Genomic DNA, 19991 nt, shown 5'->3' on the forward strand with positions numbered 1-19991 from the left:
GTCAAGGGCACATATAGATGCGATCCATGGAGGCGCCACCGCTCAACTTAAAGGAGACTTAAGACTTAAAGGATATGCTGCTAACGTCTTGGTGCCATATACCACATGGCGCCTTCGAGGTCTTGTGGAGTCATCAGTGTATAATAGAATAATAATGAAATTGCACTCTTTTAATAAGGAATTGACTTTGAATTATTATGAATATTCAGACATTGGAATTGAAATATTTAAAAAAATGTTTAACTATTCTAAATATTTAGAATTTAATATTTTTTAATGCTGGTTTATTGGCTGTGTTTAATGGCAGCATATCTTTGGCTGTTTAGCGAGTTATGCTATGCTGGACGTGTGCACCTTTTTGTGCTGTTTCTTTTTTATTTGCACTGTTGAGCAAAAGCATTCGTAATAGCCGTCTGTCAGGAAGGCCCCTTTCCCACTGCGTTTTTTGTTCCCAGTTCGGAAAACTGGATGAGAAGGCTATGTGTTAGAGAGCTTTTAGGCTAGTTAATGTCACTTTTTGTTGCCATTGTTTATTAACAAAGTCGACATCCCAGCTTGTTTGCGGTAATGGGCTTTCCTAGCTCATTCAGCCCAAAGCCAAAATGTTTCCAAAGCGCAGCTGTGGAATGTGGCTTTAAAACCAGGTCCATTTGGACTTCGCCAAAACTGTCTTCCAACTGTCTGGCTGGAATTATGCAGTCTTTGGGGGGAAACACACCTATTACCCACAAGTAAAGTGTCTTCACCAGTCGCAGACCAATCTGTTTAGAGGCACTGTTAATACAGCATTGGTCATTGTGTGCACTCAAGATTGGCTGAAATATTGTCGACGTTCATTCTGATGTAAACAAACATGCAAGTAAACACAACAGGCAATGTTGAGGTCCACAAAAATGTATAATGTGATCCAGGTATCGTTGAATGGGTTGGGTTTTGGCTAGTTTAAGCCTCACTCCAAGTCCAATCCAGTGCCACTGTGTTTTGTGCATCCTCTACACGCCACAAACATATTCACAGGCTGCACTTCAAAGAGAGAAAGCAGACTATTATGCATAAACTAAAGCCTATTAGTGTTTAGAGTGGAGTAGAGTGTTTACAACTACGCACATACACTATACGTCCAAATGTTTGTGGACACCTCTTTCTAATTAAAACTTTCAGCTACTTTAAGTGGCACTCATTGCTAATACAGATGTGTGAATGCACACACACAGCTCATCTAGTCCCTGTAGAGAAGTTGATAATGTGTGAGAATGTGTGTTGATGTGACGGGCCTAAGCTAGTTAGTTTGAGACAGCTTTACTATAGAGATATAAAGTTTATTATAGTTATGTACACTAAAGTTGCTTGTGTTGCCTGTGTTTTCTGCAGGGGGCCATTCTCACCACCATGTTGGTGTCTAGAAACTTCTCTGGTGAGTGACTCGTCATCTCAGACTGCTGAACTACTCCTAACCTCAGCTTAGTCTTTATAAACACACAGTCATTCTCTTCCTTTCTGAATAACAAGTAGTGCATTGTTGTATCTTCCTTTCCTCACTTTTAGAAAAAGGTCTGAAGCTAGCTCGGAAGTGTTCTCAGTGACTCTGTCTCACTGGCTTTAGCTACTGACCCTGTAGAGTATTGTGAGCTGTGCTTGATGTTGCTTTGTGTTATGCGGGTGTACTCACCTGATCATGAGTGCAGTGAGGCGTGGCCTATTAGATTAGCCCCTCCCAACAGCATGCTTCTTTGTCCAATAGTGGGCCGGCAGCACACCAGCCCCGCCGCCCCCACCACCAGCACGGCTGCGCTGGCCCAGGAAGGTAGGTGTGAAGAGGGCACTGTCCACCTCTTACCCTTGCTCTGCCCGCATGCGTGGCCCGCGGGAGAATGCCCTACCCTCGCTTACCCACCCTCTCACACTGCACATGTTCCTACAGACACACCCCCACAAACACACACTTACTTGGTGTCTGGGCCAATTTAATTCCATGTCATCCAATTCAGGTTTAGTTATTTTACCTCTATTGTCAGTTTTTCCCCTTTATTTATTTATTTATTTATGAATCTGTGATCTTATTGTTCTGTAGCTAGTATGACTTGCTCAGTTTAGTCTAATAGGTTGGTTTGAGCTAGTTTAAGTCTGATCCAGTGCCGCTGTTTTCTAATACAGCTTGCTCTGTTTCTGTAGCGACGAGGGTATTCACAGGCTGCAGAGGCTTCAAATGGAGAAAGCAGACTATTGTGGATGTGTGACTTTTTCATATGAAATCACAGCACATTCATAACAATATTTTTATTATCATACCTTTAGCTATTTTAGGTGACCCACGTTGCTGACACAGATGTGCAAATGCACACACACACACAGCTTGAATAGGCCCTGTAGAGAAGTATTGCCAATAGAATAGGACTTTCGAGAGCAGATAACCATATACATAAACATATTGGCACCCTGCCTGATGCCAGGTGTGGGCCAAAAGAGGGAAGGTTGACACTACGGGGATGGATGAGCAGGATCTAATAAAAACCTTCTCTGGACAGTAATTCTTTTAATATTTTTTAATACACTTGATTTCAGAAGAAACAATGGACAAGCAAATATCCCAATACTTTTGTCCATGTCGTGAATCAAAGATCAAAGAAATGATTTCACTGCATTTGAAAGTGACTGGTGGCCAAATGATGAGGGAAGTCAGTCAGCTTATATTAAAAGACACCATAAAATAGACACCAAAAAATAAAGAAAAGTGATTTTTATGTTGTTTTATGTTTGTGAATTGAAATTATGTGGCTGTGTTTTCTATGTTATCTATTTAAAAAGTACAAAAGACAGTTTTGTTGAGACATCCCAGGTCTGTAGTCACTAGAGTAAGTGAAAGTTTATATAAAATTATATGTGTATTAAATATTTACATTGTAACCATGTAAAATGAGTTTGCAGTAATGAATTTCCTGAATTGGTTGAAGTGGAATTCAGTTCCCAGCACTGATATACACACTGTGTCTCATTCTGGTTAAGGACAAGCCTTCCTTGCTTCATGGAACTGGATCAAGCTTAGGCTTAAAAAAAGCCTGTCTTCTGCTGCCAAGTCCTCCTTGTACCTGAAACCTACGTGATGCATAAACATCTTTAAACAAGTTTGGTCATGGAAGCTTGTTAAAAGATGTCTTTGCAGGTTGTCACTGTAGGAGATGTGACCCCCCCCCCCTCCCCCCAGAATTCATTATGCATTCCTCATAACGTCTTTGAAGGAATCATCATGCATTCTTGGCGTATGGGCTTGGAGACGGTGAAGGGTGATGTGTAGGTGGAGGGCCAATACAAAAGTCTTTGACTGGTGGAACAGGGACCTCGTAAGCCCACATTGCACGGCTGAGAGCTTTAGTCAGTGCCTCTTAGCGTGCTGTTGGCTTAACACATGACTTTGGTGTGTCTTACGGTGGCCCGTTCCCCAGGCGTCAGTCCTGTTCGAGAATCTCACCACAACACACACAAGAACCAGTGTGAAAGTGTGTTTGGATGCAGCCTTGCAGTGGCAATGCCATGTTGCTTGTATAGCTTGGGAGAAAAGGATGGAAGTGTTTGCTGTTGAAAGGATTGTTTCTGTGTATTCGCTCATGCGTCAGCATGCATTCTTTTATGAAGCCTGTTCTTGAGCGAGGCGATTACTTGGAGGATTGTTACGTTCATGTTTGAGTTGTCTGCTTAAGCAGACATCTTGTGCTGTCCAGCATGTGTCCAGGAGTGTGAGTGTGTGTGTATGTGCATGCATTAGACCTTTATGTCCTGCATCTACAACCGAATGGCATGCGTTCTTTCTTTGTGTTTGTGTTGTATGAAGGCAATTCTACTTTTTCCAGCGTGGAGGGTTCTGTGCGGCTGTTTGTCATCAGCATTATGATCTACCACTCCTTAGATGGTACAGATAGTGGTATCGGCTGATATTACGGAGGAAAAGAAAAGACTCCATAGGACTGACACTTAAATAGGCTTTTAATCAGTATAGAACCTCAACATTTTACCAACCATAACATTTCTGGTCACACATCATTTTAGTGTCTTTTTTTCTACAGCAGATCTATTAAATAGATCTAGTGAATAGTGAGCTTTTACAAAAATAATAAGTATTTTTGTGACCAAAGTATAATAAAATTAATTACAATATGCAGTACACATGAGGGGACTAATGAAATTTACAGTAAAATTAGAGGTCTAATCTTCACCCTTGCTGAACACACACCAGAAAGGCTAAAACTTAGGTTAGGTTAAGTTGAAAGATGAGTCATTTCACAGCTAAATCCCACTAACGCACTATCAGGTGCTAATGCTGCTAAAAGTGACAGATTCTCTCACCCACACAGGTACAGATGATTTAGATGAGGCCACTTTATATGCTTTATATACTCATATGCTAGCTGTGGGATTGCCAGTGTAATTCCATATGTCCAAATGCAAATAATAACAACTAAACGAAGGGCTCTTGGATGCTCCTGCATGCTCAAATCGCTAAGCTCAAATCTCCAGTTAATTTAGACTGCTTAGAAACCAAGCTGCCTGTTACACAGGAAAAGGCTCATGAATTAGAACTCTACGCATGATCACAGAAAGCCGAAGCTATTTTGAGGAGGAAAACACACAAATAGTTATATGCTATGTGTCCAAATGTTTATGGACCCCTTATGAATGCATTCAGCTAATTTTAGTTTCACCCATTGCTGACACAGATGTGCAAATGCACACCCACAGCTTGTCTAACCCCTGTATAGAATTACTAGATTACCTATAGAATACCCTCTGGAGCAGATGACCCAAACATGACCCTGTTGGCACCATGCCTAATACCAGGCATGAACTAGAGGGCTCTAAAGCCCTTCAGCATTGATCTGTGGAGCAGTGGAACTGTGTTCTCTGGAATGATGGTGCTCCATATATTACTTTTAGGTTGAGTTTCAGATGAGGTGGGGTGGTGATCATCAAACATCATGACCTCACTAGCACTCTTGTCGCTGAATGTGACCAAATCCACACAGCGTTGCTCCAAGATCTAGTTGAAAGCCTTTTTCCCTGACAGTAGAGACAGTCCAACAAAAGCAGGATTAAGTCTTTATTAATATCCTTGATTTCAGAAGAAACGATGCATGAGCAGGTGTCCCAATACTTTTGTCCATAAAGTGTCTACACCACTAATGTCCTGCTCAGAAACTATTTGTCTAAATTAAAAAGCGTCAGATCATGCTTTGTTTTGTTTTTTTAGAAAACCAAAAACAACCGCACAGAGAAAGTTCTGAAGTCCAAAAGCAGATTTTAGGGAGCTGTGTCTAACTGTAGGGCCATTGACAGAAAGCTAGGGTAAAGAACTATCCATTAGAGCATGTTTAGAGAATCCAAAATGGTTCTTTAAAGGCATGTATGGGGATAAGCCCAGGAAAGCCCAGGATCTGCTTCATTTCTTTTGAGCTTGACCTGTAACTTGCTCTTGATCTATCCAGCTTTGAGCTCTCATTAGGACTTCTACCCATAACTGCATGTTCCTCAGCTGTCTTGCATTACTCCAGATGTACCAGAGGCAGTAAAGGCACCTGCTTGTGTTATCCAAATCTGCATGTCGAGGCAGCAGCCACCTCGCTGCATGGACCAAGCATGTAAAACCAACTGATTTTGCCTACCAGTTTTTCCTCATCTTCCCTTTCAAAACCAAACCACTGCTTCTAATCTCAGCCTCTTTTTCTTGCCTTCCTTCCTACTTTTTTGCCCATTGGAAGGTAAGGGACTTTTAGGATCTAGAAAACTTGGGAAGTCTGCTGATATTTTTGTGTGTGTTTGTGAGGACACTGTCTATTTTTTTGTCATATTTGTGTCTATCAGTGTTTTCTATGTGCACACGTGTCCGTCTGTCTAAAAGCATGTGTGTGTGTCTGTGTGTGTGTGTGTGTGTCTGAAAGGAGCATGCAAAAAAGCTGGAAGTGTGAAATGCATACTGTAGGATGCATGCAAGAGCAGAAAAAAAATAGATGGTCAGGAAGATCAGGAGGTGGAGAGGGCAATCCATTGGCGGTGGATTGGCGGAAGAGCCGGTTTTTCATATTGCTGCGGCTTTGGAGCATTTTGACTCCATGCTGGTTGACTCTGTAATGGAGTAGGGGTCTGTGATGGATACAGCACAGAGGAGTCTCATCTTAGAGAGCGAGTTTCTGCTGATGTTTACACTAGGCTGTTTCGCATCCCTGCGCCTTACAGCACCTTCTTTCATTGTGATTAGCGGGGGATGTTCTGTGCACTAAACTATATACACATTCTTTTGTTTTTCAGCATGCAAAAGTTTACTGAACAAAAAGTCTGATGGAGTGAAGGTAAGATCTCCCTCACACACACTCCCTCTCTTGAGCTTACTCTTGTACACTCCTGTAGAATTGAAGTGGCATCCACACCCCAGTGTATATTATCGTTTTCTGCCATAATCAAACTGTACATGATTCTTCTCCTCAGTCTTTACATTCAAGAGACTTTTTACCCTGTCACATTTGATTTGCTCGTCTCGATACCTGGGCGTAGAAGCATTCCACAAAACACTGAGTTTAAATTCACATAAACCTAAGACGCTTCACCTCCTCCAGTGCTTTGTCATATTCGGAAAGTGTGTAGCATTAAAACGAAAGGATAAGAACTCCTGAGGAACCAGAGCGCAAGTATGAATTAGAAATCAGGGAATTTAACCATGACTGTGAGACTGTGCTCATTAAAATGTTGATTTCTTACAGTACTGGCAGTTTGTCCTTTCTCCTTTATTTTTTGCATAACTTGTCTGTTTATGTATTGTATATGAAGTCAGGTGTAAGTCTGTCTCAATGACTAGACCTACTCTTCCTTGTACCAGTCTCAGTGCATGCAGTGAATGGCCGTTTTTTGACCACTGAAGGTAGCTAAACACTACCTGCTTCTCAAAATGGAGAAAGAGTTCGTCTAAATGAAATGAAATCACCTAATTACTTCTAATTAATCTAATGAAATTCCTTTGATTATTAGTATTATTTGATTTATTATTATTTCCCCTTCACCTCATTCATTGCTCTGAAATTTTTTGTGATTGTCCCCCCCCTTCTCCCGCTCTTTCTCTAAGACCTTCTAATGGGCGGCTTTTTCTTCTATCTCTATTTTTCATGGGCTTCGTTTGTTTTTTCCCCCCCTGTGCTCCTGTGCTACCTTGTTTTTACCTCCTATGTTTCACACTGTTCAGAAAAGGAAGTCAAGCTCCAGTGTTTATTTGATGGTGAGATCTGTTCTCTGTCTCTCCCCTCTTTTCCTCTCTACCTAGTTGTTTCTCGTTTCTTTTTTTTCTTGGTTGAGATGCTAGTGTGGAATTATTTCAGTTTATTTATTTTCCCTGTGTTGTTGGACTTTTTTTCTTGTTGGTTCAGTCAAACATCACCACAGCCATGCCCACCCTTTTTTCTTTTATACACACACACACACAAGCATGTGTCTGTGCACACATCACAGTGTCCTTCAAGGTCCACTGAGTTGATTTTTCCTTTTTTGTCCTGGTGTCACTTTCTATTCAGGTATCATAAACCGTGTTAGTGACAATTGGCCAATAAGAAGTGACGTGTGCATTAAAGGAGCCAGTGATGAATGCTGTAATGTGTTGAGCTTATACAGCATATAAAAATACAGCATAGCCACATGGTCCAGCATTCACATTTTTCTGATGCAGGAGAGGAGATTAGATCAGGTCATTAGATAAATGAAATTAGATTTCATTACTTAGTGGACCTTTCACGGTTTGCTGTCCCATTACACGCTGCAGCCAGTGCATCTTTGGGCCTCTTATGACAGGAAGGCCAAGCATTGGGAAGCTTGCCCTTTCTCTCCCACCTGAGCCCCTCACCTTGACCCCAGACTGACTAGCCACCTGTGTCCTGGTCCAAGCCTGTGTAATCAAAATTTTTTGTCTTGCCCTCAGTTTTCTAAAGAACTCCTACCACTAAGGAACAAATAATAAAATAAATATTTATGGAGGTGCTGTAATGGTGAGATGGTGGTAATGTTACACCAGTCCTTTGAGAACGCACTTCCAGAGGAGTCACCATCTATTTTTTGTGTTTGGTTCTTGCCTTTTCCATGCTGCAGAGTCGTCTGAACAGATTTTAGGTGGATGTGCTTTTAAGACAAATATTTTTTTATAAAAATGTGAAGAAAATGGCGTAGACCTATTACAAATATTTCCATATTACAAATCCAGATACAATGTCCAAGAGTTGGACCTGCTCATTTGAAGCTTCTGTTCTGGGAAAGCTTAATGCTAGATATTAGAACATTGCTTTGAGTATATCATCACATCTAGCCTCTAGAACATTAGTGAGATGAAGTTGGATGATCAGGCCTAGGTCACAAACGCAACTGATGGTGATCCACCCCTCAACGTTTAGATTGACGTCTGCTCCAGAGTGTCCAGTTCTATTGGCAATGCTTTTAGCTATGGAGATTATGCAAGCTCTGAGTGGGCAGTTAAACGTGACAAAAACGGATGCTCTCCTTAAAGCCTAGGTTTACTATTTATGTTTTAATACTTAATGCAGAACCTGCTGTGATTTCTAAATTAGATAACTGTCTGGTCTGGAATATCTTGAGGAGTCCCACAGGGCTCTATTTTCGGGCACATGAGACTGATGTTGTCACAGTAATGTACATACAGGGTCTAAGGGGTGGATAGTTGACTATTCCTTGATGATCTTCATTAGGAAACCAGTACTGTCTGAGCAGCTATGCCCAAAAACTGTTCTCTCTGATGAAAATCTAAAAAAAACAAATATTCTCCACAGCACCCCCTATTCTACAGTACACACAACCTCAGCCACACACATGAACTCTCAAACATGGTGATTCTTGTCACCATGCCAGTTTCTCTCCTGGTTGTGACAGGCTTGGCCGGGCAACAATGTTAAGGCACTCTTCCCATATTCTAGTTTTAGTTACCCCTTTTTCTTTTTTCTTTATTTCATGCCCCTCATTTGCAAACATACTGAGTCTGTACTCAATGTATCTTTGGGTCATTCCTCTAAACAGAGGGCTCTTCTGTCTTTGGTTGATTGCAGTTAAAAGACTACAGCAGTGAAGATCAGAGGCAGAACTGAAACCCCCACCAATGGCAGATTTAGAAAATCATTTTTTGGTACTTAGATCAGTGGTTATTAACCCGGCTCAGGTGTTTGTGCTCCAACCCAACTCATGAAACACAGAGAGCGAAATTGTGGACCATCCTGAAGGCCGTTTTTAGAACCACTGACTGGACTTATGTACATTCTTAGACTACTTGTGTAGAACGGCAGCTGTCTGTTCAGCAGCTTTGTACCATCAAGTGACTACAGCTGCAATAAGAACTCAACTAGTCGATGTCTTGTCTCGGCTGACCTGGGCCACGTTTTGCCATGGCCGAGCTTATCTATGCATGTGAAGTCATCCCTCACAACACACCAGCCATTTCTCTGCACCTGCTTCTCCTGCACGAGTTCAGGCCTGACCACCTACACACACACTTTTACATGCACACATGGACACTTTACTCTCACTTCCTTGGCTGTTATTCCCCCCACCATCACATTGACTGAGTACAGCGTAGTTAGTTGCCAGCAGTTGACAGTATTTTACTGAAGTGTTGTTCGGAATCTGGGGAGACCGCAGGCAGATTCATTCATTCATATGCTTCAGTCACGGGTCTCTGTAGTCCATTTGCTATTGAGCAGCGGAACAAAGCTAAGTATTTTTATCTTTTCCACATCATGAAGTCATTTTTCCCTCTTTGGATTTGAAGCAAATAAGTCTTATTACAATACACAGCGTACTGTTTACATTTCGTTAATTAAGGAAAAGGCAAAGGAAGTCTGTCTTATTGGAGTCATCTCATCAGCACATTCGTAATACTCACATTTTCCTTAAATATATTTACAATTCGTGTTGTAAGTTAAGTTTACTGTGTATATATACACTGGCAGTCAATAAGAATTACCCAGATGTACATACAGTGCCTAGAAAAATGATTCTCTGTCAGTTTCTATCTATTTGTCATTTATTTTAGCTCTTCAAACTGTATAAATACTGTAAGATAGAGATAGCCCGAGTAAACATGAAATACAGTTCCTAAATATTCATTGCATTAATTGAAAAAATAAAATAGTTACTCACCAACTGGGCGTGTGAAAAAGTAATTGGAATTTAATCAACGTCTTATCTAAATTAAGTTCAAATTTGAGCTCAGTTAAACTAGATGTATTCAGGCTTGATCTAAATCTAAACATTACTTCAATAAAACCTTTTCAACGATGTGAAGAAGTCCAAGTCATCCTAATATCAACCACTGATAGCCAAGTGAAACTAAACGTTTGGTCTCACATTTGCCAAAAAACACCTTGATGACCCCCAAGCCTTTTAAAAGCAATAAGGTACAATACAAACATCATGCCAAAGTTCAAACATGGTGGTGGTAGTGTGATTATGAATGGGCCTGGCCGACTTGCCATAATTGACAGATAATGGCACTGTATGTCGTACTTTTTGACTGTTTTTGAAAGGATCTGCTTCCTCTTTTTTGATGTATAACCACCAAAGATTACTTCATAGGCCAGCAAAAGACCATGCAAGACACCACACTGCTCACCAAGGTTATAGAGCAGAATTTAGAGTGAGGAGTTCACATGATATCATGGACAACACAATCACCAGATTTAATCTTGTGAAACTGTGTTAGGAAGTGTGCAGAAAAGAAAAATCCAACCAGTACATGAGGTCAGTGGACAGTGAAGAACAAGTGGGAAGAACTTTCTTTAAATCATTTTAAGAAAAAGTTGAAAATGTGAGAAAGCGGAGTGAGGACCTTTTTGTTTTTCCTTTTGATTAGATTTCTTGGTGTGCATCAGTAATCATTACAGACGGTTTTTTTATGACTGCCAGTGTATTTCTCAGGTATGACTTCTTTGGGGTTGGAGAATGTAGTAGACAGCCAGTGTCATGACATAGAAACAACACTAAAAACATTAAAGGGTGTTTCTTTATTGAATTATTTGTATGCTTTTAAGAGGGAGAACGAGGCTCTTTTTCCTTTTAAGTTCACATTTTTTCACCCAATTTCCTTTTTTAAGTCCTACTGCATTTTTGGTCAGAGCTTGGTAAGAGTGGAGACAGAAGTGTGAGGATATTTGAAAAGGTGCTGCGCTTTTCATTTGTAGAACAGGGCATTTTGAACAGGGCTCTCCAATCTTACTTAAAACTTGAGGCACCATTAGACACTGTGGGCAGTGGCGTTTGCTTCGGCCTGTCCACTGTATGTGTATTTCGCTTTAGGGCAACCTTTCTCTTAGGTACTGGTACTCTTACTAAGTCTTACTAAGTATGTGTTCAATTTGAGGATTGGAACAGTAGTGCTTAGTGGATCCTTCCACTCTAGTTCTAAAACATGGCCTAAGTGCTGTAGAAACAGCAAACACTCTTTGGTCTCTAAAACTGTTTTTCTTAAAGAGGATAATGGTTGTGTTTGTAAAATATGTAATTTGTACATTTCCAGCAGTTAAGAACAGAAAATAGAGGCGTAGGAATGAAATGATGTTTAATTAATGTATTTATTCATTTTCTAAAACATGAACCCAAAAAAGTAACCATCAGCCGACTTGCAGGCCTTTTCAAGAGAAGCCAATTTGATTGGATAAAAACATTCCACTGGAAAAATGAAAGTCAACTCCTTGATCTTCCTGCACAGCATACTTTCTAAATGATTCTATAATGCATAGATAACATGAAATAATTCAATAGAAAAAATGTGCACGCCAACTAATGTTGCATATAGCTCCTTTAAAATGCCCTCTTTCATAACTAGGGTAAACCTAGATCTCTGAAAGAAATTTAAGCAGTACCATGTTCAACTAGGTCTTTCACTGCATGCACTAGTGGACTGTCAGGGATTTGTAGCATTTCCTTTCACAAACTTAACATTGTTTTGGATTGTGTCTGTGCCGTCAGGTATAATGTAGTAATTACAGGCTTGTACGTGTGTTGGTAAATGTAAATGATGTGCAGTGATTTTTGTCTCGGCAGGTACAGATTCTTTTCCCTGCAGGAGCTTGATCATTCTTTACTTAATCTGAAATTTCTCCTCATGTCTTTTGTGTGAATAACTTCACTGAAACTGAATATTGTTTCTATTGGAAAGCCAACAACAAAGTGCTTCATTGTTCATAAATACATGGAAAGGATGATGTCACTAAACGTTGATTGCCAGTTTTGTTTCTGGCTGCTGAACACTGTTGTTTCCTGTGAAGCAGTAATCATGCTCAGCCTTAAAGCAAACACATCTGTACTGTATTACTGCTTATTCTCTCTTGCTAGTGAATGCTAAAGGAGCGTACACAGAACACTGCACTCACACATTTGCTGTTTCCTCCAAAACAACTCACATATTCTTACATTGTCAGGACAGTCCTACAACAAGGAGTTGCACATAATTCAGCCATGCATTCAGGACAAAGCCCTTCTGCCTGCTAAAAGTCATTTTCTATGTGTAATAGCAGAAGGCATTGGGGAGTGTAGGGGGCTGCTGCTTGATGCCTGCAGCTCCTCTGCACTCGTAACATGGGACCTGGGGCTAATTAGGTTTGGTAATCTTTTTTGAACAGAAATCATTTTTGCGTTGTTGTTTTTGTTTATTTTGTTTTGCCCCAGCCACAGACAAACAACAATAAAAACAGTGTAGTAAGCAGCAGCAGCACCAAAGACAGCAGCATATCATCCACAGCACCAATGGTACCCCATCTCTCTTTATTTCGTCATTGTTGCTTCACTCATGTTGTTTGTTTTTAGCGCTCCATACATTTCTGTTCTGTAGTTTTTCCATCAGTTCCTCTCATCTCTTTTGTTTTAACTCCCTCCGACCTCCATCCCTCCCCTCCGCCCTCCGTTTGGAGATGTGTGATGTTGCTAACGGTTCTGATGACTTAAACTAAAGCTATAAGTTTGTGCTTGTGATTCTCTTCCTCGAGTCCAGTTTTACTCATCTGCCCCCTGTTTGAGATCCACCGTTTCAGTGAGGTGATCTAGCATCTATACCCCTGCAAATAAATACACACGTTTTCTTAAAGCTTGCAGTTGATTTTCTTTGGTTTGTAACCAAACGTGACAGATGTGTGCCATCATCCGGTAGACATCAGCAGTTCCCTGTCTCAGAAGGACCTATGAGTAAAACTGGATCCACTTCCATGTTAGGAAGCAGAAATGTCATTAGTTCAGAAGATGCAGTCCCTATCTGTTCCTCCAGCTATAGACTAGTGCAGGACATACACACATATACCCATCCTGCTGTCTCCAGAGGTTGAGATGTTCTCTTAAAATGTAAAGAAACCGAACTCCACATTTCTCCTTAATTGGCTTGCTGTCAGGGTTCTGTTCCTTAACTATTAAGGGTAACGAACAGCATCAATAAAACGAGACCGCGCTCACACATGTCCCCGGTGGTACTATTCAAGGTCTTCTGAAAGCTATAAGCAGAAAGGACCCCAAAAGTGCACCCTTTTTGTATTTTGAAGGAATGAAGGGTTAAATTGGAACAAATGTGACAGGGCCGGAGGGGGGTTCTGTCACTGTTCCCCTGGGTGGCTGTTTGGAGCATGTTTTTGGAGAGACAGAAGGGAAACCCTGTAGCTGTGAAGCTGAGCTCATCTCTCGCACACTCTTACTCTCTCGCTCTTCATTTCCAAGGTCCCTCCCCTCTCTCACAGCATCACCTCAGTTCTCATCAGCGGCTGATTGTCCACTCCAGCACTTTACCAAATGTCGCAGTCTGTGGCCAAGCCCTGTTGCGCTGATGATGAGAGGGTGCACTAGAGCTGCACGATATGTAATATGGACAAAATACCATATTTCACCTACTGCAATTTGGAATAAGCTGAGGCATTAAAATCACATTGGTAAACCATCCAAGTTCACTGACCATAGAAATCCTAATCAGTTTGTTGCTCCTGATCCAGATCAGGTAATGACGTGACCATGGCTCTTATGTAACCAATCAACCTATGCATGAGATGTTATAAATGAGAAGGTGATGAAATATGAACAGCTGAGTGGGTAAAGTCCAACCTTTCAACAAAATGGATCAATCCCGATGTGGAGCTCTGCACAAGCCCACACATCAGGTTTTTTGTGTGTTAATGAGCCAAAAGTTATAAACTGTTAATGATTTAACATTAACAGTTTACAGTTTAACAGTTTTTTAATCAGAGATTATAAATTTGTCTTTGAAACAGTTTGAAGTTTCAAATCTCAGTTTAGAGTAATTTGGTTTCTTCCCATTTATAGAGATAGAAGCCTGGTCCCCTCTGACTTGAAATAACTGTCTGGTGATGTTGCAAAGATGGCCATCAAGTATGCAGACTTGTTAATAAGGAATCAGGGATAAGGGATCTGGCATTCCTCAAGTGTTACATGCCACCCACCCCCAACATCTTGGTGTGCAATGTGAAAAACCCATTTTGCAGTCTCGTGAATATGCTTTCAGATTGCTCTCATTTTTGTGTACTAGCCTGTTCCTTTGACCGCTAATACTGGTTTTATACCAGAGGCACCATGACATGGTGAGTAAAGCAGTACTCATGGTGCTTTTTGGTTTTTACACGAATCGCAAGTAGAACATTTAAAAAGCATATTTGGTCTGCGAGTGGCATGTTGGCAAGCACCAAACCTAAACCCGATAACCCGTTTTAACTCTGTTTTGACAAAAGACGAGTAGCTGGACTGCGGTCGATAGACAGCATTGGAGACGGTGCTATCATAACTTTAATTTTCCACTTATAATAGTAGCACACTGCAGACTGCTTGTTAACACCTGAGAACATGCCTTACTGCAGCAAATTGTCAATAATGTCCGTTCATAAAATGAAGGAAATAACCCACAGAGGACTGAAATAGGATTCAGCCTAATGTAACCGTAGCTGATCTGTTAAAAATATTCCTTGGACCAACTTTGATCATTAATATTTGGGATCGGGTTGGGACATCAATATGAAGGCCCAAAACTCTCATGTGGGGATGTCTGCAATTTGCCAGGATGCAACAGCACACAGTAAAAATCCAGCTGTGTGTGAGAAACCTCATGTTCATGTTTTAACCCTCACTGTGATGGCAGTGTAACAGTTATCAGCTGTAGGATACAAGTATAGGGTGAACACCCTGTCACATCAGCTACACAGCCCCGACAGACAGCAGCTAGGGGAATTTGGGGGAACTTCGTAAGGGTTGTGAAATTTCATGAGGGAGCAAGTGGCTCACTTTGTGTAGGGACTGCATCTTCAGTTATCTGCTGTGCTTAATAGTGGGTATGGGTGTGTGGGTGTATGTGTGTTTGTCCAGTGTTTGTCATTGTTCTGAATGGGTGATGGTAGTGAGTGTTGTCAGCTTTTGCAGCTTTTAGTGTCAGTCTGTTGTCTGTGAGGCTGGTGAATGAAGGTATATGACTGTACATCCCTGTTCTTTGCTCTGGAATTCGCTTCTCTGCGTACTCAAGTTTCCGTTTAGCCAAAAGCATTATCTCCTTTCTGTCCGAACAGCTCTCGTATAGCGCTTTCTACATTTCCCAGCGTGTGTTTTGTGCCCTTGCTCTTTGCGCTTTGGCAGTAGTAACAGTGGTCTAGATTTCAAGTAGTTTGTTAGATCTGGAGTTTGGGGCTTTGTCTAATCCCTCCCGCCCCATCCTTTGCATGGTAAACTGTCTCCTACCTCTCCCAGGAACCACAGACCACTGTCGTGCACAACCCAGCCGACGGCATCAAGGTAAGCCGCTTCAGCTGCCAGCTGTGCTGCCCACTGCAGTCCACCAGGCTAACACCATTAATACTGCACCACCACTGCTCACGCAGATGAACTTGCAGGGGTTGAGCTTGATATGAATCGCAAATCAGCCAGTTGAAGATACTGCATTCAAGTCATGAATTGTGCTCATAGTTGGAAGTTACATTGTACCAGTGCCTTTCAAAAGTTTGGAATTACTTACACTGGAAGTTTTTTTTTATATTTATATCTTTATATATTCGTTTAGAAGTAGTAGATAATTATCTGACAATATTATGAATATGCATTTTTATCATACCTTAATATAGACCATATAGTCATAATGGTTGTTAACATACAGGTTTAGGAAAACTCTCATTCGTTTAGCAGGTTTGCAGCTTATTTAAGTTAAAAATAATCAAAACTGTTAGTGTCTTAGGCTATGTTCACACAAATCCATTCGTCTGAACAGTTCATGCTCCTAAACTGCCGCACATGCGCAAAAATCAACGCTTTATTTTTGCCAGCATCACAGGAGCGATCAAGAAGTTTCAGTGGCTGGCAGATGGACGAGAATTTGCTTCAAAATAACAGTCATAAACCACAGAACAGTCAAAGATTAGTCAGTGAACAGCACAGTGGTGTTACTAAATCAAGTTTGTGTGTGTATGGAGAGTTGACCACTGCTCAGTCACTCACATGTGTTTATATGGCCGGTGCTGCACTACCTACTGAACTAAATAGCCCTTCCCTATATAGTCCACCACTATTGATAGGGGGTTCATTTCAGTCACAGCCACTGTCCGAATAACCTTTAATATCAGCTAGACGGGCCCTAATGTTTACCCAATTACCAATAGCATGGTAGGAGTAATAGCTATGTCACTATCTAAGCAAGCTAGCTAACCACAAGAACACAATTGACCACTAACAGTCTAGCATTAGCATTCTCAAGTTTTTTGGGGAAATCTGGTGAAAAGACACTCTTGTCTACAATTAATATTTATTTATTTTTGTAGTATTTGAAATATTTGTATCATTTGATTTGTGTATGTGTGTCTAAGAATTATCATGGAAAGTATACATTCCAAACTTTTGAATGGTAGCATGAGTTTAATTCAAATTGGCTGAATTGATATTCGATGGCTTTACTCTGTACTTACTGAAACACTCACCTGTTCAGGCATCTGACACCCCTCTTCATTGTAGTCAGTCATTCGGCCGGTCAGTAACGGATCCCACCCAGTGAACCCATCTGCACTTAAACGGAACTCATGTGTGTCTATTTCTTGTGCCCCCCCTTTAACTTAGTGTGTATTGGTGGCTGGCTTACTTGAGCTTGCCTTCTCGCTGGACATGGCTGGTTTGTGCAGGGCTTGGTGTGTTCCTCTGAAGTGGTCTATCTGTGATTGTGTGTGTCTTTGTGTATGGGTGTGGCTGTGTGGAGGGGGGTGTCAGTGTTCGCCAATGTTTTTAATGGAAATGGCTCCGAGTGACCCTGCACCTTTTGACCTCTCTGTCTTTTTGCCTATCTTTCTTTCTCTGTGACCCGTTCCCTCGTTTTGTTTTCTTCCCCTTCCCATCTCGTTTGCTTTGTCACAGGGTTCAACAGAGAGTTGTAACACTACAGAAGAGGAGGACATGAAAGGTAGGAAAGGTACACTATCAACCCTTCACGTATTCTGCATGTCTTTCACTTCACTCTGGGGTTTTTAGACAGCTGAACAGAGAAGCAGACAGTGGTTTTTAGCTTAGCATAGACTGGTGTGTTACGCTGCATGAAAAACTGTAAAATGTGGTGTGTGTGCAGGGAGAGGGTGCAGTATAACAACAGCAAGGATATCTTTTTACTGATAGTGGGAGATAGAATGGACATTAAGTGTGGCAGGAATGATATGGCAGGAATGTAGCGTTAAGAAACAGGAAAAAAAAATACTAGACACAGACAAATGGACACATACCTAGATGGTTAAAAACAGTTCAGTAAATTAATTATATTAGAATTCCATTACAGTATAAATATTATTCACTACATAATGATATTTGGAGTTTGCCAATAATGCAAACTGATATTTGATGTATTTATCCAACTCCAGAAGATGCTGGACTTCTGCACTATATGGACACAAATATTTGGACGCACCTCTTAATCGATTGATTTCAGATGTGTCTTTTAGTCCCATTATCACAGGTGTATAAAATCAGTGCAGTCTGCTTCTATAAACATTAGTGAAAGAATGGGTGGTTTTGAAGACCTCACTGAATTCGAGCATAATACTGTAATAGGGATCTCACCATTGCAACTCAGTCAATTTCTCTCAGGGTCAGGGCCGAGTGCTGAGCTCCGAGCATAGAGCACAAAAGCCTCCAACGTTCTGCTGACTCAATAACTGCAGAGCTCCAAACCTGCTGTTAGAGCTGCAAAAGGGGACCCAACTTTATATTAATGCCTATGGATTTAGAATAGAATATCATAAAAGCTTCTGTAGGTGCAGTGTGTAGGTGTCCCAATACTTTTGTCCATATAGTGTATCTTTGGGTTTCTAACCCTACACAAATGATTTGTCTATCTTTTATTTCAATTCAGATGGATGCCATCTTAACTTATACATTTTATAAATATTTGGAGATTCACATCAGCATATAATTCCCATATTGGTGCATCTGGTGCACCCAATATGCAAGCTTGACCTAAATATTGCTGCTGTCCAATGTTTTTCGTTTTCTCCATGGTTTGAGCCCTGTAGCTGATCTGTACACTGTGTTAATAATATCTGGATCAGTGGACCAATAGAAACCCTCTCGATTAGAATGAACTTTACATTAAGAGCATTTTTGCCTTGTCCTGTTAAATCACATTTCGGAGACCTTTTGGAGAATATTTTTCATTGGACAGTGACAATGTTTTATTATGCAAATTATCGTCACATGACGCGATTGATGCTGTGCTTGGTAAAATGTGTATCTCAGCAAAGTACCACCCCACTTTTATAGAAGCGCTGCTTCTTCTACAAATGATTTAATCACTAAAATAATAACATACAGTCATATTGCCCTCTTCTAAGGGACATAGAGTGAAGAAGGTGATCTGTGGAGTGAATGATTGAGTTTCTTCACAGTGATATGCCTGAGAGTTCTGATCAGAGGGTTGTGCATGTGTGTTTGTGTGTGTGACAGAGCAGCTGACAGCTTTACAGTGTGACACTCTTCAGAAGCAGCTGTAGAGTAGTTTGCTCTAGCCTGCAGTGGAGGGACAAAATGAGGTCATACTGACTGATGTGTGTTGTGAATCAACATGGGTTAAGCGGTTTGGTGCACCAAGAAAACATTCAAAACACATCTATCAGGGATCAGTGGAACTTGTAAGACAGGATATAATGCCACAAACACCACCATATGTAGGACATTTAACCAGGCTCGTATTATAGCTACTCAGAACACGAGAAGAGTGAGTGTTAGAACAGTTATTTTACCATCAGGACTTCATTCTGATATACCTTTTTTAATTTATTCATCTCTACAATTTAGAAACCATTATTTAGGGTAATAAAGTGAAGACTGACTGAAGCTGAAATAATCTTCTGCAGTTCAAGCCGCAGCCCTACTGCAGACGTCACACAAAACTAGCCCAAAGATCCCACATTCTGTACCAAAGTGAAACTATGTCCTGGACAGAGCCGTCTTTCAGCTTTTATAACACCCTAGCACACTCCCACACTCCCACACACACACACACACACACACATACACACATATACACACACTCGCTCCTTCCCAAAAACATGCAGTGAGGAAATATTCACAGTGCCAACTCCAAATATCACTGGATGATCGGCAGTGACCTTTCTAAGCTTGTGTTTTTGTGGGAGCAGCTGCAGGATGATCTTGCTCTTAATTGACATTCAGTGATGATATTATTTCTGGCTGAAGTGACGCATCACATAAAAATGATCAACCAGTGTCAGTTTGTAAGCCGTTTGTAACTGAACACACTCTCACTTTCTTGTTGATAGTTATTGATGGTAAGATCACCTTGTTCAGGAATATCTGCTCCTGACCTGTCGACTGACCGTACCATGCATTTCTTGCTGTTCCCAAGTCTACAGATTTTGTAACTACATTCCTCATTGGCTTGTGTATGTGCCGGTTGATGGTCTCCAATGACATTAGCTGTTTTGTTGCATCAGTCATTGGTTTGATTTTAA

General features: G+C 41.0%; 1 protein-coding gene across 26 annotated transcripts in view; it reads left to right on the forward strand.

The window, feature by feature from the left end:
- Window positions 1–19991, forward strand: part of camk2g2 (calcium/calmodulin-dependent protein kinase (CaM kinase) II gamma 2) — a 96645-nt gene that overhangs the window by 64422 nt on the left and 12232 nt on the right. For 3 of the 26 annotated variants that reach the window (XM_072678359.1, XM_072678369.1, XM_072678372.1), the window contains exons 12-17: window positions 1372–1414; window positions 1742–1804; window positions 6295–6335; window positions 12691–12771; window positions 15745–15789; window positions 17389–17443. In XM_072678359.1, coding sequence (XP_072534460.1) covers window positions 1372–1414; window positions 1742–1804; window positions 6295–6335; window positions 12691–12771; window positions 15745–15789; window positions 17389–17443 — 328 coding nt within the window. Of the gene's footprint in view, window positions 1–1371; window positions 1415–1741; window positions 1805–6294; window positions 6336–7219; window positions 7253–12690; window positions 12772–15744; window positions 15790–17388; window positions 17444–19991 lie in introns of all 26 variants that reach the window. The other 23 variants (XM_072678360.1, XM_072678373.1, XM_072678366.1 and 20 more) reach the window with 16 other exon arrangements.

This window comes from Salminus brasiliensis, chromosome 4 (assembly GCF_030463535.1).
Source record: "Salminus brasiliensis chromosome 4, fSalBra1.hap2, whole genome shotgun sequence".
NCBI lineage: Eukaryota > Metazoa > Chordata > Actinopteri > Characiformes > Bryconidae > Salminus > Salminus brasiliensis.